The sequence below is a fragment of the Panthera tigris genome, chromosome B1 (genome assembly GCF_018350195.1).
Source record: "Panthera tigris isolate Pti1 chromosome B1, P.tigris_Pti1_mat1.1, whole genome shotgun sequence".
NCBI lineage: Eukaryota > Metazoa > Chordata > Mammalia > Carnivora > Felidae > Panthera > Panthera tigris.
Genome location: NC_056663.1, coordinates 103,980,021 through 103,996,606, shown reverse-complemented (window position 1 = coordinate 103,996,606; position 16,586 = coordinate 103,980,021). Strand labels below are relative to the sequence as shown.

Here is a 16,586-nt window from a genome sequence, read left to right as displayed (position 1 = left end):
CTAAACTTAGAAGAATATGCTGACATAATGTATGCACAGTATACCTCCTTAAGGTAGCACTGGCATATAATTCTTTTAAGTGTTCCTACATCAATTTGCTAGTCTAGCACACAGTAGGCACTCAACAGATAGTTATGCATTGATGAATTAACGTTTTTGAAAAAAATCAAATATAAAATGTGTTCCTTGTTCAATGCAAACAGCATGTTCACCAGCCAAAAAAAAAAAAGAAAAAAGAAAAAAAAGAAAAAGGCCTAGTGTTAATCGCTTCAATTTACTTGAGGTTTTAATTCATAACACGGTCTAAGTTTAGCAAGTCTAGCGTTTTTGTATAAATACCTCATATAGTTGCAAGCAGATGGCATCTATGAACCCAACTTGCATACTTGGGATTTTGTTTTTCTTCTCCCTGTTCATCAGATCCTGAAAACACAAACACAGAAACACACACACACACATAACACACATATCTGCATTTACTTAAAGAACACAATGCAAGTTGGCTCCGAAAACATGGATCACCAGGTTAGCTGATGAAGGCCTGATACCTGCTTGTCTCCTTCCTTTGTCAGCCTCTTGCATTCCCTGCCAGCACTGTGCTCAGAAAGGCCCTGATTCTGTCTTGTTCATCCTGGCTGACTTTTCCCACACTACCCTTGGAATTCATCACTACTCTAGAGTCAACCACTGACCTAGAGCTGACCACCGACCTAGAGTCAACCACTGCCCTAGAGTTGACCACTGACGTGTATTTGGAGAACACACAGGCTTTGAATTGTCTATTGATGTGGAATCAAACACCCTCAGCTTTGTGGGGGAAGCCACTCAGGCCACAGCTGATTACAATTCAATCCACACAGAGAGCCTTCTTAGTGACGATTATGCAGATGTCATTCTGCTTATTCCCAGGAGGTCATGGCTGGAGCACCAGACAAGCCCAGCACTCCCATGGGAAGCAATGAGTCTGTCACAGTACTTGTTTAAAATGAAGCAAATTCTCCATTAGCTGTTACCATTACTGTGCTACCCACGACTTTCTAAGAAGATTCTGAGCTTCTGAACGAGCCTACCATTACATTATAGGACACTGAGCTAATTGTGAAAGACTAGTGAGACAGAAGATGTGCCCAGCTGAGACTAAAGAGCAGAGTGGCTGAAACTGTACACACAGAAAGGGGGTCATAACCATGTCCCATTTAATATGGGCTCAATAAATGTCCATTTGAATTAAAAAAAAAATGGCTGTGCTTCATTTTCGGGAAAAACTCATTCCAAAAGCTAGAGATGGTTTGAGAAGGGTCTTTTTCTTGTCTGTGAGATCCAAACTCTATGTGAACAAGGCAGTATCAGAAACCTTTAAAATCTGTGCCCTTCAACACAGAAATTCTGGGAATTTATCCTAACAAGATAATGAAAAATGGCACAGAAACACTTAGCAACATAGATGTTTATCAAAGTGCTACTGGTAATAGTGAACACTGCAAACATTACCCCAAAGGTAGTGGATAGACTATGGCTGCATCTATTTCAGATAATCACTAGAAATAATATACATAAGACCATTTGTCAGAATGAAACGTAGCTTATGATTTAAATTTAAATAGAAAAAACAAATTACAAAAAAAGTAGGTACAATATGATGAACCAAAGAGTCTTCTTTTATTTGCTTATATTTTCTGTCATAAACACGTAAAATTCTTTTAATAAGAAAAATGCTTTAAAAAATAAAATGAAAAGAAATTGTATTCTCAAGGAAAGATCTCATAAAAGTGTTAAGAAGTCCACACTCACAGATGTATTGAAATAATTCCTACCAACAAGGTCTCAGACTTACAGCAGGCTCTATGTTGAGTTCTTTTCTCTCTCTGTCTCCTTGGTCAAAAAATTCAGTTGCTACAAGTTCTGCTATCTGAAATAAATGACCGATTAAGTTTTGGCGGTTAAAAGCATATAACTCTAGAATAGAGAATAGAATAGAGACTTTGAGTAAAGATAATAAAATCTATCAAATCTAGCTTCAACCACATTAGCAAAATTGTAATAGAACAACGATGAGTAATGGAAATTATATTTTATTTGCTTTTAAATATGTATCTAATCACAAAGGCTAGAGTTTGTAATCTGAAATTAGGCAGAAAAAAGCAACATGTTATTTCAACTTCAGCAGTTAGTGGGGAAAAGGCCATGTATGTCCATCTGTATGCATAAGCAATGATATTTATTAAGCACCTGTTATACCAGCTGCTGTGAAAACCAGTTATCAAATAGCTGCATATATTGTGATTGATTGCTGTGCCTTTTAAATTAATTTTAATCTACACGTACATTCTCTTCTCTTTTAAAAAAATTTCCTTATAATTTTTTTTTGTTGTTGTTAAATAAACTGGTTGTTTATCCTGTAGTTTCCCACTATCTGGATTTTGCTGACTGCATTCCTATGATGACAATTACTGTTTCTCTGTGCCCTATTTACACACAATGGTAATGAGATCTAGAGGCTTGATAAGACTGACCGAATTTTTTTTTTTTTTTTTTTTTTTTTTTGACTACTTCATAGGCAATGCTGTGTACTTCCATTAAGAGCTATACAATGCCCGGCTGCCTCTCTTTTTGTGATATTAGAGACCATTAATGATCTTTGTCTAGTAGATCCTCTACCTTAAGGGCTGCAAAAAGGTGATATTCAAAGCAGTCATTCCTTTTTGTTTTATTAGTTGAAATACAATAAAAAAGGAAGTTCCCCACATCAATTATTTACTTTCCCTAAAGTACAATTTGTATAAGAAAAGCAGGAGATAAAAAAAAGCAAAGCAAAGCAAAGCAGGAGAAATGTTTGATTTTCTCCACTTTAATTACCATTAAAAAAGTAACATGGCTACCAAGCAACTATCAAAGATGACCAGGGAAGGTTTTATTTTATTATTTTTATTATTATTTTGAACTTTTAAATTTAAACATATTTAATGTATTTCAATCCTTACTGATACTCAGATTGTTCCATTTTGGCCACTGGGAGGCTATAAAGTTGGCATCTCTGTTCTTTTGACAGAATCCTATCAGTCTTTGAAAGCTTCCCAGGTTTCTGATAGAATAAGATGCTCTAGGCTCATTTTATACATTTCCTGCTTTAAAACTGCTATCAGCCATTTCCTTGTTGGAGCCCTTGTTCCTTTAATGAGATACTTAGAAACCTCAGTATGGGCACTAGGTTTGTTCATTACTACCAGTATTTGTAAGCCCTTTTAGAGGATGGAGCTAGGACACAACAGAAGTTCATACAACATTTCAGTTCAAATTCAGGACTACAGTGTTTTTGCATAACCTAATCCACCTTAGATCTTTATCTTTCCACTCACACTGACAGTCCTCAATAATACCAATACAATTTTTTTATTTGCTTTTATCCCACATCATCTACAATTGTGATTGAATATCTATATAAAATTACCACTAATAATAACATTATTGAAAACAATTTTAAAGGCTTTTTTAAAGGATTTATAATTCCTTTTTGTTTTTAGAGTACATTCCACTAAGAGATACATGGTCAAATTACTGTTTTAATGTCACTTGGAATGAAATAGTCTCTGTCACTATGGTTTTGCAACTGAAATCAGGTTTGTTTCATTTTATTTTTAAGGTTTAATGCTGAGAATGCAGCCTTATGATTTTAAACATTTACATGGTTCCGTGGTTCTGTTCACTAAATTCTGTTCCTTCCTTCTCTTATAGGGGATCATTAACTTTTTTGTGGTTAATCCTAGGTTTTTTAAATATTAAGCAAATATGTACATATATTCATATTTTACTTTTTTTTAAAGTTTATTTATTTTTGAGAGAGAGAGCATGCACGTGTGAATGGGAGAGGGGCAGAGAGAGATGGGGACAGAGGATCCAAAGCAGGCTCTGTGCTGACAGCACAAGGCTTGATGTGCGGCTCAAACTCACTCACTGTGAGATCATGACCTGAGCCGAAGCCAGATGCCTAACCAACTGAGCCCCCCAGGCACGCCCTTACCCTCTTCTTAGATAAATGGTAGAGTACCATATACATTTTCTCTACCTTGCTTTTTTTCCACTTAAAAATAGATCCTTGTAATCACTCCATAGTAGTATACAGATAATCCTCATTTCTTTATATAGCTGCCTAGAACTCACTGTGTAAACGTACTACAAATTATTCAATCAGTAACCTACTGATGAGTATTTGGGTTACTTCCAGTCTTTGCTATTACAAATAGCACTAAAATGAGTAGCCTTATATAAATATCTTTTTACATTCTTTCCCGTATATCTTTGGGATAAGATTCCTAGAAGTAATGGTAAATAATGAATATGTATATTTATAAACTTCTAAAGAGTTACAGTATTTTTCATTCCTTGTTTTCCCTCAACTTCTCCAATAGAGTATATCATAAAACCTTTGGATTTTGCCAAATGAGAAATGGTATTTTTTTTTAAATGAAGTAGAATTTATATACTGTGAATTGCATAGATCATGAGTTCAGTGTATTGACAAATGCATAGAACCATGTGACAAATACCCCATCCAAGATATAGAATATTTCTATTGCCCTTATGACCCTTCTCTGTCCATTCCTGCCCCTTCTTTCCTCCCTCTCCTCACAATCACTGTTTTATTTCTTTCACTGTAGTGCTTTAATTTTGCCTAGTCCAGAACTTCCTATAAATGAAATCACAGAACGTAGTCTTTTGTGTGGCTTCTTTTGCTCTGTATAGTGTTTATGAGACACATCCATGTGGTTACAGGTATCAATGGTTACTTCCTTCTTATTGTTGAGCAGTGCTCCACTGAATAAGGAATGGACCACAATATGTTTAGCTGTTCTGTTGACAAGACGTTTGGGTTGTTTCTAGTTCTGACTACAGTAGTCCCCCTTTTGCAGAGTTTTGCTTTCCATGGTTTCAGTTACCTGGAGTTAACTGTGGTCCAGAAGCAGGTGATCCTCCGTCTGATACATGGTCAGAAGGTCCTAACACTACATCACAACGCCTGTATCCTTCACCTCACTACCTCTCACGTTATCATCTCCCATCATCACAAGGAGGGTGAGTAAAATATAATAAGATGTTCTGAGAAAAAGACCCCACATTCACATACCTTTTATTACAGTATTGTTATAGTTGTTCTATTTTATTATTAGTTATTGTTGTTAATCTCTTACTGTGCCTAATTTATAAATTAAACTTAACCATAGTTATGCATGTAGAGGAAAAATCATAGTACATATAAGGGTTCAGTACTGTTTCTGGTTTCAGGCAACCACTGGGGGTCTTGGAATGTGTCTGCTGCAGATATTACTACTATATTAGGATTAAAGCTGTTATGAGATTCTATACAAGTTTTTTGCGTGTGTCAGTGTAGTTTTAATTTGCATTTTTTCTTATGAATGAGGTTCTGAGAACCTTTGCAAATAGCAAGAGCCATTCACATTCCATCAACTTTTTGTTCAAATTTCTGGCCCATTTTTCTGTAGGGTTGTTGCCCTTTTCCTTCTCTATTTTTTACAATTTATTTAATATTTGGGGTATCTACCAAATATAAGTTGCAAATATCTTTACCAGTTTCTCACTGACTTTTACTTTGCTTATGGTGTCTTTTGCTATGCAAAAGTTTTATTTTTTTTAAATTTTCATGTAATCAAATTTACCAGTCTTTTCTATTGTTTCTTTCTATTGTTTGTTTCTATTGTTTCTATTGTTTCTTTCTGCAATAGGAAAGTTTTCTCACTCCTAAGTTATAGAAGAATCCACAAATGTTTTTATTTAGTACTTCTATGGTTTAATTCTCTAGACTGAACTGTATGTTCCATTTGGAATTTAAGTATGTGGAATAGATACAGTTGTGTCTTTTTCCATTTGGTTATAGAAGATGTGAAAGTCACCCTAACATTATTCAGTAAAAAGTCTCTCTTTTCCCCCAGTTATTTGAAATGCTACCTTTATTATATATATTAAACGTTCTATGTAATTCTCAAAGTTCTATTGTGTTCCCTTGGTCTGTCACCCATACCAAACTGTTTTAATTATAGAGGCTTTATAGTATTGCTTTTTATGTCTGGACTCTCACCTCATTGCTCAACCTTTTGGGGATCTGATTAAGAAGAAAGGATAAATGCAAAGACAAATTCTTCCCTCTTCCATTCCCTTTCCTATTTGGAAATGGGCATACAGTCCCATTTATTATTACAGAGCAGCACACTCTGTAAAGACCACCTTTCCTGAGTGCTTACGGCATGTCAGCTTTGGCACATGGATAGCACACTTCTGATCTTGTTTTCTCAGCATGTATGTTTCATGAGATGAACCTGTCGTTGGGCTCCATGACTCTGCAGGTCAGAGCCCTGACCAACAGCAGACTGTCATTAGTCTCAGGTAGTGCATTCAGGATTCAAAATGCAGTCTCAAAAAACAAAAGCACAATACGCACATCATTGCATGTATAGCCATCTCTTTTCTGAGCCTAGGGCCTTTACTACCTCTGCAAAATGTTATGGCAGTTACTTATTTAGAGAGAAGGATATATTTCTAGCCTCCTAGCCACAGGTCCTGATTACATCCTTCCTGACACCTTATATCAACACTTTCTATATTTTTAAGACTCAGGAAATGTTTAAGTTCTACTCGCTAATGCCTACTTAGAGCTGAGTTATAGCATGGTAGGCTAACCATAAAGAAAAATCATAAGAAGAAAAATAATTCGCTTTTTCTGTTTTTCAAGGTTATTAAGGAAATGTGCTAAAAAGCATTCCTAAGTGAGCCAGAAGTAGTACTGGAATTAAAGACTATCAGCAGCTAGGTTTTGCTGTGTTACTATAGATGCTGTCTTTCTTAATATGTTATAAATATTAGCAAATGCTAATGAATCTTCTAAGAAAGAAAACCTATTTATGTCCAATTCTGCTTTTAATGCTACTTAAAATTTGGATAAAAATTTCCACAAATACTTTAGAAGCTACCTTTAAGAATACAGACTTTTCTTACTTTGACTTTTTAATTACTACTTTTACTGTCAGCAAACAACATACCCGTTGTTGAATAGGCCAGGGTTTTGTAATTGCAGAGAGATCACAAGCTGTCATCAGCATCGCTCTGTTCAGGGAAAAAGAAGCCCAATACTACTGTTTACTTTTTATGTGAACATAAACTCTCAGTAAATAGTTACTGGTAAAAAGGTTAAATTAAAGCTCCCTAAACTATGAAGATGGCAGTTTACAAAGACAAAAAAAACAGAAACAACTTATATGGAAGTGTGGCTGATTCAGGGATAGCAGAGTGTCACTGTTTTGGTTGCCCACTGAACTACTGGAATTTGCCCTAAAAACGCCTCATTTAGCTCCAGATTGGCACGAGAGAAATTATTAACCTCTGGGTAAAAACTTGCCTGCTGTTGCTATTTTTTTTCACCTTGGTATTCCATTCTCAGTGGTAGTAAGATGAAAACGCATTGATTACTAATAATTAACCATTAAAGGATAACATCAGATATTCTATTGATATAAGGCCTCTAAGAGCAAGAATTAAGGTGGGTCATCCTAATACACTCAACATGTGCAGTGACTTCTGTGTGAAAAGCTCTTACTTATACACAGTATGTGCCAGAGAAAGGGAGGGAGGGATATGAGAGGACAGAGCTCTTTAGTCTTTCTGTTGTTCAGAGAAGTAAAAACCATGCAGGACGGAATCTGGAGTCGGTGACAAGGTGCTCTATAGCTCGGTACCACAACTACAGTATGAAAATAGTTCTGTATTTAGCACCGTGTTTTCCCATGTTGGATCTGGATACCTGTTTGTAATAATTTGTTTGGAGAAACAAAGTCCAGTCACTGTCATATAGAAACACTTATAGCAAAGGATGGTAACCCTCGTCCCTGCTGGGAAACCCAACCTAAAAGCACGTTCTCCGTAACTACGTAAGGCAAAAAGAAAACGGTTTCCTGCCCCTACTCTACGTCTTACACCAACTCTCTCGGAAAAAGTGAGTGCACCAGAGATATTTTTAATCACTGTTTAAGCCCATTTTCATAAAAGATTTCAGTGCTTGCCAGTATAAACTGCCTCCCCCAAAGAAGACAATGCTCCTAAATGAGCTTCATTAAAATCAGACACATGAATTCAAGTGGCGACACTGAGCACTAGAACTATGAGTACTTCTCTGCAAGAGGTTCATGGCTTAGGATGGATGGAGCAGCGGAAACTGGTGCAGACTTGGAGCCAAGGTTGGATTTCCTTTTTGTTACTGGGAAAAACTGTTCCCTAACTACAGTAGTTTGTCTATTCTTTCTTTCTTTCTTTCTTTCTTTCTTTCTTTCTTTCTTTCTTTCTTTCATATTTTTATTTTTAAGTAATCTCGACACCCAACATGGGGCTTGAACTTGAGGTCAAGAGTCGCATACTCCATCCACTGAGGCAGCCAGGTGCCCCTATCTGTCTATACGTTTCTAAGGGACCATTAAGAAAAACATGTTGAGGCTATGAAATAAAGCATGATTACACAGAACAGACAGCCAGGCATTTGTGTACTGTTTTCTTATAATCTGCATCTTTGTTTGCATGCTAAGTAGTATCAATCCATTTAAAGAAATGTTGATTTCAGAAGTGTAATAGCGCTGTCCTTGGTGTTCTGTGTCATCCTTTTATTAAAATTATTGACCGCTTGTTCTTTTTTATGGATCCAGTTCTAGCCATGGTAGAGGTAGGAATAGTAACAGCAAAGAGATGGCATCTACAGCTAGAAAGGAGGGGCAGGCCTACAGGTGAGGAAAAGGGAAATCTTGAGTTTCTGATGGTGTTACTCTCCCATCACTCAAGAGAAGTAAACACTTCCCAACCACCTTCTTGCTCCCACAATCTTTGGGATGCTATTTTCAGCTATTCCAAAGTACTGGGAATATGAGCAGGGGGAACCCTAGAGCCTTGTATTCATTCATATTCCACCACATTTTAAAGTTCCTTCTAAGACAAAGGAGTAATTTACTGACTTGAATTTGCAAATGCATTTCTTTTCAAATAAATATTCATATTCAGCCCTTTATACAACACTCCAGATAATTCTGACAGCCTCTAAGATCATCACATTGTAACAAATACTTGCAATAAAATCTGATAGTTATAAAATTAACTGGAGAGCAAAACATCAGTGTTAAGGACAGAAAACCTACTTACAAAAACAACTCTTTTTGATGAGGATCTTCCAAGTTGAATTGATTTTTTCTTATAAGTTCAAAAAATTCTCCTCGTCTCCTTGAAAGTAAAAGAAAAACATATGGTAGTTATGATGAGTCCCCAGGCTCTTATTTCTTCAGCTAACAAAGACCCATGGAGTAAATTTTTGGGAAAAAAAAAATCTCTAATGGTTTTTCCCATCTTAGAATCTGATATAGAAACCATCATTTAAAAAGCTAAAAATACCTCACTTTTTTCCTTTGTGCCATTTTCTTTGGGTAAAACAATAACACCTCACCTAGTTTTTAACTACAGATCACAAATAATAGTAATTTCAATTCTTAAGCATGATTTTAAGAAAATAAAACAAATTTAAAATTTGATGCCAAGAATGACTTGAAAATTTAAGTGTATGGCATAATGAGATCTATATGGCTTCAGTTCAATTTCATATATCTTATTCATATACATTATGGTATAAGGTAAAAAGTATATACTATTATTCACTCAGTACATAGTGAATGCCTCCTATGTGCCCAATACTGTTACGCATCTTGGGAAGTTATAAGACAGGAGTCCTTTTCACAATGTTTAAAATCTAGTCAGAGACACAAACCAAAGATAAGAAAAACTTATATAACAAAACTGAATGTATGTCACTTGAGTACCAAAAATGAAAAATACGTTGCAAAAGGGTTCAGAGGAGAGACCCATGTGGCCTGGAAAGGCTGGGAAGTCTTTGTGGTTACAGGTATTTTTAAATTCTTGGTAATCTGATCATCTTTATTCTGTAATCATTTTAAGTTAAACTGAAGTTTGCTGTGTTTTCTTTTATCCTAATTAAAGTGCTGCCAAATCCAATGGCACGGCACTTTTAGACCCAGACACTTTTAGGTGCAGCTATTTTTAGACGTACAACAGTAGGTACCTGGGGTATGTGTTTTTGTATATCCGTTCTACTTGGTTTTACTTCTCATAAGAGTGGTGAAAGCCACACATATGAATCCCTGTGCAGAAGGAGAGAGGCCTGTGCTTCAGGGAAATCCCACAAGTGTGACCGCCAGACTCCCCTCACTCCTACATGTGCAGCAAAAGATCTTGGTCTGTATGTGGGAAACTAATGCCTGCCCAAATGCAGCAAGGTCTTTTCTCTCTTTTAGAAAGGCAGTTTAATTACAGGGAAATGCATACATGCATGACAAACACTACTCTAATGCACACTCTAATTTCTGAGTCAATGACTTCACTAATTAAAGTTCTATATTAATACCCTTCTGCCAAAATCAAATAAAAAGAAACAAGACTTATGTGTCTGGCACTTAGCTCTTTTCCCTGCCCACTTAGGCTTAGATGATAGTATAAAGGGACTGTAATATGGTCAGAAGCTGGGGAGGGGGGTGAAGGAAAAGCAGATGGGCTCTATAACCTTCGGGCTGGACAACGCAGCCTTGGAATGACCTTGGCATGGTTATTTACCTTGTACACAACTTCAGAGGCACAGGAGTAGTCACACGTCAGAAATGACTCTGTATTCTGTAATTTCTAGCACTAAGTCATATGCCAAAGGAGTAGACTTTTCTGGCTTCCTTTAAGAAACTGCACCATAGTTTGAAAAACAAGACATTTGATTTGCCAGGACATCTGTCTTTATAATCTTAAAACCTCCCAAAGTGCATTTGAAAAGTTTGAAACAATGCAAACATTTCCAAGACCTACTGATCTCATAATATTTCTTAAAACTTACTTAATATACAGCGCTAGGTCTGTAGCTAAAATAGCTTGTTTGATTATTTTCAGCGTGGTCTTATATTCTTCGATGGAGAGGCCACTGAGAATCTGATTGCCCTTTATAAAAAAGAAAACCATCATTAGCACTCTGCCTGGAGAGGCTGCTGACAAGAACAAAATCTGAAGGTAAAGTGACATATCTTAAACACATGTCTAGTATTCTAAACTCGTGAATACAGAGGACAGCTGCTTACTTTAATGCCATGAGATGATGTTTCCCCTCTACATTCCACTTCCCACCACCCTGTCCTATAAGAAAATATGGCTTCATAATGGTGCACCTACCTACACATGCATGTTTTTCCACATCTTATACTCCCTAGGCCTTAGTCCAGACCTAAAACCTAATAACTATATATATATATATATATATATATATAGTGCTCCCAAATCAAAGCCATATTAATGGAAATCTAGAATGGAGTAGCAAAACTTTTAACCATTGATTATTTAAAGAATCATTTCTCTATGGATTCTGTCATAAATCTAATAACACTTTTTGGGTGCAAATTTCTATAATTTAACTTAATCAATATGGCAGACAGTGTGTGTTCTTTAGGAACATGTGAATGTAGATGGTGGCCCTGTAGGGCATGAGCCAAAGGTGTACTTACTGGTCACAAAAAAGCAAGTATGGTTGAAACATCTATAAGGAATATTGGAAGGCGCCTGGGTGGCTCAGTTGGTTAAGCCTCCCCTCTTGATCTCAGCTCAGGTCATGATCTCATGGTTCATGCTCTCTGCTGTCAGCACAGAGCCTGCTTCAGATCCTCTGTCCCCCTCTCTTTCTGTACCTCCCCTGCTCGTGCTCTCTCTCTTTCTCAAAAATAAAAAATAAACATTAAAAAAAAAGAAATATTGAAAAGGTGCTATGTAACCGTTTTTTATTTGTCTGTAATTTAAGGCATAGTGGCCCTCTGATGTTGAGCTACATAAAACATTCCTTGGGTATTCAGCATACACTCAGGACAACATCTATAAATTGAATCAGATGTGCTTCCTAAATCTCAGGGCCAAGAAAAACCCAGAGGAGTGGGAATGAGATCTGGAGGCAGAGGATTTGTTCTGAACAAAGAGAAACTGCCGAGTGTGGTAGGCCAGTGCCAAAACACCGGTTAGAGAATAACTAGATGCCAAAATTGTGGCATGTATCTAATTAATGAATCTGTGATTACAACCATGAACATTGTTTTAAAATATGTAATCACTTTAGATTCTGGGCCAGAAAGGAAACTATTTAGAAAATAACTGATACTTCTATGTGTTTTAAGATAAAACAATTTCAAATGGAAAAGGAAATATCTTGGGGCGCCTGGGTGGCTCAGTCGGTTGAATGTCTGACTTTGGCTCAGGTCATGATCTCACGGCTCATGAGTTCGAGCCCTGCATCGGAGCCTGACAGCTTGGAGCCTGGAGCCTGCTTCAGATTCTGTGTCTCCCTCTCTCTCTGCCCCTTTCCCACTCATGCTCTGTCTCTCTCTCTCAAAAATAAATAAACATTCAAAAAATATTTAAAAAAAAGAAAAGGAAATATCTTTTGGTGTTATATTTTTATTTTTGCTTTCAAAAACAGAGACTAAATTCTCTGTAAATGTTTTGGTGCTAATACTAAGTAATGTTTTGGTGCTTACAAAGACAGAATATTTATATGGTCTTATAATTTGAGACCAACCATCTATATGACCAAATTTCTTATAAGTAATAATGTATTACTTAGTAAGTTATGTTATTTAATAACATAGGTATCTATGATAGGGATACTGTTAAATATGGGCTTCAGAAAAAGCTTAGCATATTTTCTTTCCTTAAAACTAAACAAGATATTAAAATGAAGGTTTTATAGTTTTTTAAAAAAAATTTTTTTTAACGTTTATTTATTTTTGAGACAGAGAGAGACAGAGCATGAACAGGGGAGGGAGGGGCAGAGAGAGAGGGAGACACAGAATCTGAAACAGGCTCCAGGCTCTGAGCTGTCAGCACAGAGCCCGACGCGGGGCTCGAACTCACGGACCGCGAGATCATGACCTGAGCCAAAGTCAGACGCTTAACTGACCACGTCACCCAGGCGCCCCGAAGGTTTTATAGTTTTAAATGAGGCATATAGATAGCAAATCCCAAGGAAAGTACAGATTTCTCTACTACAAAACAGCATATAATTCCTGAGAAATCTCAGTTCTGAAAAACTACACACTAAAAATGACATGGTTTATGGGAAAAATTAGTGCTGGGGCAGATTGCACAAAGCCCATGAAACTTTATAACCAGAGCATAAACCAAACTGAAAACTGGTGCATCTGCAGGTAACCCAGTCATCTCAGGCTAGCCAGTCTGGAGGTCCTTTGAGAACAGTCAACACACAAAACGATGGCGTGGAAGCAATGGTTTGTGGGGCCCAGAGACAACGTGGATGGGACTGGATCACTGAGACATTGGGGCTGCTATTAAGGTGGGCACTGAAGGAGGAGCAACCTCCTAGGAGCCTAAAGCAAGCAGTCCAAAGCAAGGGAGCAAATGCCCATTTTCAATATTCTTGAAATAGAGCAGAAGGGGTGCCTGAGCAAAGCCAAGTAGAGGGATTTTTTTCTTTCTTGTATAAGGTCAAAAATTCAACTCTCATAATTCTTGTACCTTACCCAAGAGAACTTGTGGATGAAAGAATACAACTTGTACACTTACACTAACGTCATTCAATTACCAGTCACACATGAACTAATTCATACTAATCGCATACTTTATCAATCTAAAGTCAATTTAAGTATGCAGAACTTAAATTTTTTTAATGTTTATTATTTTTGAGAGTGGGAGAGACAGAGTGTGAGCAGGGGAAGGGCAGAGAGAGAGGGGACACAGAATCCGAAGCAGGCTCCAGGCTCTGTGCTGTCAGCACAGAGCCCGACATGGGGTCCGAACCCATGAACCATGAGATCATTACCTGAGCTGAAGTCATACACTTAACCAACTAAGCTACCCAGGCACCCACTGTGTACAGAATTTATAATGAGGTTACCAAATTGGCTGTATAACTCAACCCTTCATCCACACTGAGATGTTTAGGGAGAGGTGAGATTGTGTTCCCCTCCATCTCAAATAAGAGAGTGGGGCATGAAGTCCCTACATATGTCTCTTGCAGTGTAGTGAGAGTGGGAAGGGCCACAGTGGTCTCATGTCTAATTCCTGTCTGGAAAATCTAAAAGGCAAGACACAGGCTGACTAGCCACTCTGACTTTAGCACCAATGGGGAAGTTCCTACTATATGGGATGGCTTGCCCTCTCCAAGTTTTGGAGGCATGGGATTGATTTCAGTCCTGTCCTTTTCAAAGGGGATGACAAAGAAGGCCAAAGAACCTTAGCAGAAAGGAGCTGAAAGTGAACGATCAGATTTTCCTGAGCAGAGGAAGGAGCCATAAGTAAGGCAGGCAGAGATGATCATTAAAGGAACATCTGGTAGAAAAGCCCCACAATGAGGGCACTTGGCAGGCATCATGAACTTACCCACAAGAAAAGAACTTGGTTTAAACACCTGCCAGGCACAAAGAGTGAGACACTCTTTTTTTTTTTTTTAATTTTTTTTTTAACGTTTATTTATTTTTGAGACAGAGAGAGAGAGACAGAGCATGAACGGGGGAGGGTCAGAGAGAGAGGGAGACACAGAATCTGAAACTGGCTCCAGGCTCTGAGCAGTCAGCACAGAGCCCGACGCGGGGCTCGAGCTCACATACCGCGAGACCGTGACCTGAGCCGAAGTCGGACGCTTAACCGACTGAGCCACCCAGGCGCCCCAAGAGTGAGACACTCTTAACAGTACCAGTGTGTTGAGAAATTTCTTGCCCCTCTTCTTAGCTATTCTCTCTTCCTACTCTCCAAGTCTGGAGGGGAAGGAAACTACATGCGGGGTTAGGGATGAGGAAGAAGTTAGAAGAAGCACAAGATAGGGTTGAGAGAAGCCAACCAGGCAGTAGGGGGAGAACATGAAACTTTAAACCAAATCCAAAATCCAGAGTATTACACAGAACTGGACATTTTGGTTTCTAAATTGAGAATTGCATAGTCTATTTTGGGACTTGACGTAATTAGTACTTGACGTAATTTTTACTTATAAAAGAATAACCAGAAAAGTCATGGGCCTCCCAAGTTTTCTTCTAGAGCTCAGAGAAGACTAGCCACACGGGGCAAACATAAAAAGATGGGGGTAAAATTGCTTTAAGATTATATACCACGCATTGTGCTTGTTCCATATAGTAGTTACAACTTTGACTTTTTTCTTACTATAAAGGTAATACATGCATATAGCAGATATACTGTGAATAATGAACAAATCAAAATGAGAATGTAAAAGTATTCATAACTGGACAAAGAAAACCTTTGTTAATCTTTTGGCATACATTATTTTAATTTTATTTTCCTTAGCATTTATTTGTCTAGCATAGCATATCATATGTTTTCTTACACTGATGAATATTCATTTAACCAAACTATTGAATAGCTTTATTTCTTAACATAGCAGTTTGTTAATGGTCAGAAGTTTCCATGAAAAGAGGAACAGGCATGGTCTTGTGAAAGCAAACCTTTGAGCGCTGTATAAACCATTTCATTTGACCAAAAGAAAAAAAAAGGGGGTGGGGGGAGAATTAACTAAGAGCCAAAAAATACTAGTTTTGTTTGTTTCCAGTTTGCCATAACCAAATAGAGGTGTGTAACCAGATATCCTTTATCAGGCAACATTTAGACAGTTTGGGCTGTCCAGAGAAGTGAGGCTGGGAAGATCCCAAATGTTTTGGCTTTGCCTTCCTTACCCAAAAAGGAATAAAGCATGCTCAAGAATTTATGATGCTGGGAATAAGTCCAAAACTTAAAAATAAAATTGAATTTATAAAGCTCTCTTTTAAAATTCCACAACCATAAAGTAGGTACTTACTGGACTATTAAGAATCATCAGGCACTGGTCAAAGTGATGATGCTCCATGATCGAATGGCAGTAGAGCTGAGCAAGTGGGTGTTCACTTCTGAAAAATATTTTGTGGAAGAGAGAAAAAAGGCTTAAAAATTACTAGTTTCCCCAATACATTAATTTGTTCTTCATATTAGTCAATGAAAAAACAGGCTACTTCACAAAATTAATCAGACTAACAATTTTCTCTCCTTTTGCTGAGGAAAAGAGTGAGATGATCTCTGGGAAAAAACAGTCAAATTATTTTCAAATACCAGGGTAACCACTGCCTGTTCAAAGTATGAACAATTTTATTGGTTTTAATATTGATAAAATAGTAGGAGTAAGCACAAAGGACTAATTTCTCTAACCATGAGAAAAAAATTCTCTGAAATACTTGTACCAATGATATTTTTCAATTTCAAAACTGCAATTAGTTTAAAATCTGAAACAAATTGCAATGCTAGTCTATTCCTCTGCAGTAAGGCTGAGGGCCAGCATATTCACATGTGCCTGTATATCCAAGGAGAATGGACGGCGATGGAACGAATGGGTAGGAGGGACAAAAGGCAAAGAAAGGGGGCAGAGTTGGTGCCCACCCTCCTTTGAAGGGAAGAAGGAGACAGCTGAGTCAGAAAAAGTTCCCCATGCATGTGGGATCCAGAGTATTTCAGCGTAGGATGTC

General features: G+C 37.4%; 1 protein-coding gene and 1 long non-coding RNA gene across 13 annotated transcripts in view; one reads left to right on the top strand and one right to left on the bottom strand.

Moving 5' to 3' along the window:
* The window catches only part of PDE5A (phosphodiesterase 5A), a 141,978-nt gene that overhangs the window by 5,702 nt on the left and 119,690 nt on the right, over nucleotides 1-16,586 (bottom strand). For 4 of the 5 annotated variants that reach the window (XM_042983982.1, XM_007087606.3, XM_042983981.1 and 1 more), the window contains exons 15-20: nucleotides 15,890-15,977; nucleotides 10,931-11,031; nucleotides 9,187-9,264; nucleotides 7,050-7,113; nucleotides 1,835-1,909; nucleotides 340-423 (exon numbers count right to left, since the gene is read on the bottom strand). In XM_042983982.1, the coding sequence (XP_042839916.1) occupies nucleotides 340-423; nucleotides 1,835-1,909; nucleotides 7,050-7,113; nucleotides 9,187-9,264; nucleotides 10,931-11,031; nucleotides 15,890-15,977 (490 nt within the window). Of the gene's footprint in view, nucleotides 1-338; nucleotides 424-1,814; nucleotides 1,910-7,049; nucleotides 7,114-9,186; nucleotides 9,265-10,930; nucleotides 11,032-15,889; nucleotides 15,978-16,586 lie in introns of those variants that run through there. The other variant, XM_042983983.1, reaches the window with a different exon arrangement.
* The window catches only part of LOC122237969, a 74,128-nt gene that overhangs the window by 11,483 nt on the left and 46,059 nt on the right, over nucleotides 1-16,586 (top strand). For 6 of the 8 annotated variants that reach the window (XR_006216815.1, XR_006216816.1, XR_006216812.1 and 3 more), the window contains exons 3-4: nucleotides 4,931-5,070; nucleotides 10,984-11,100. This is a non-coding gene — a long non-coding RNA (uncharacterized LOC122237969). Of the gene's footprint in view, nucleotides 1-4,907; nucleotides 5,071-10,983; nucleotides 11,101-16,586 lie in introns of all 8 variants that reach the window. The other 2 variants (XR_006216813.1, XR_006216817.1) reach the window with 2 other exon arrangements.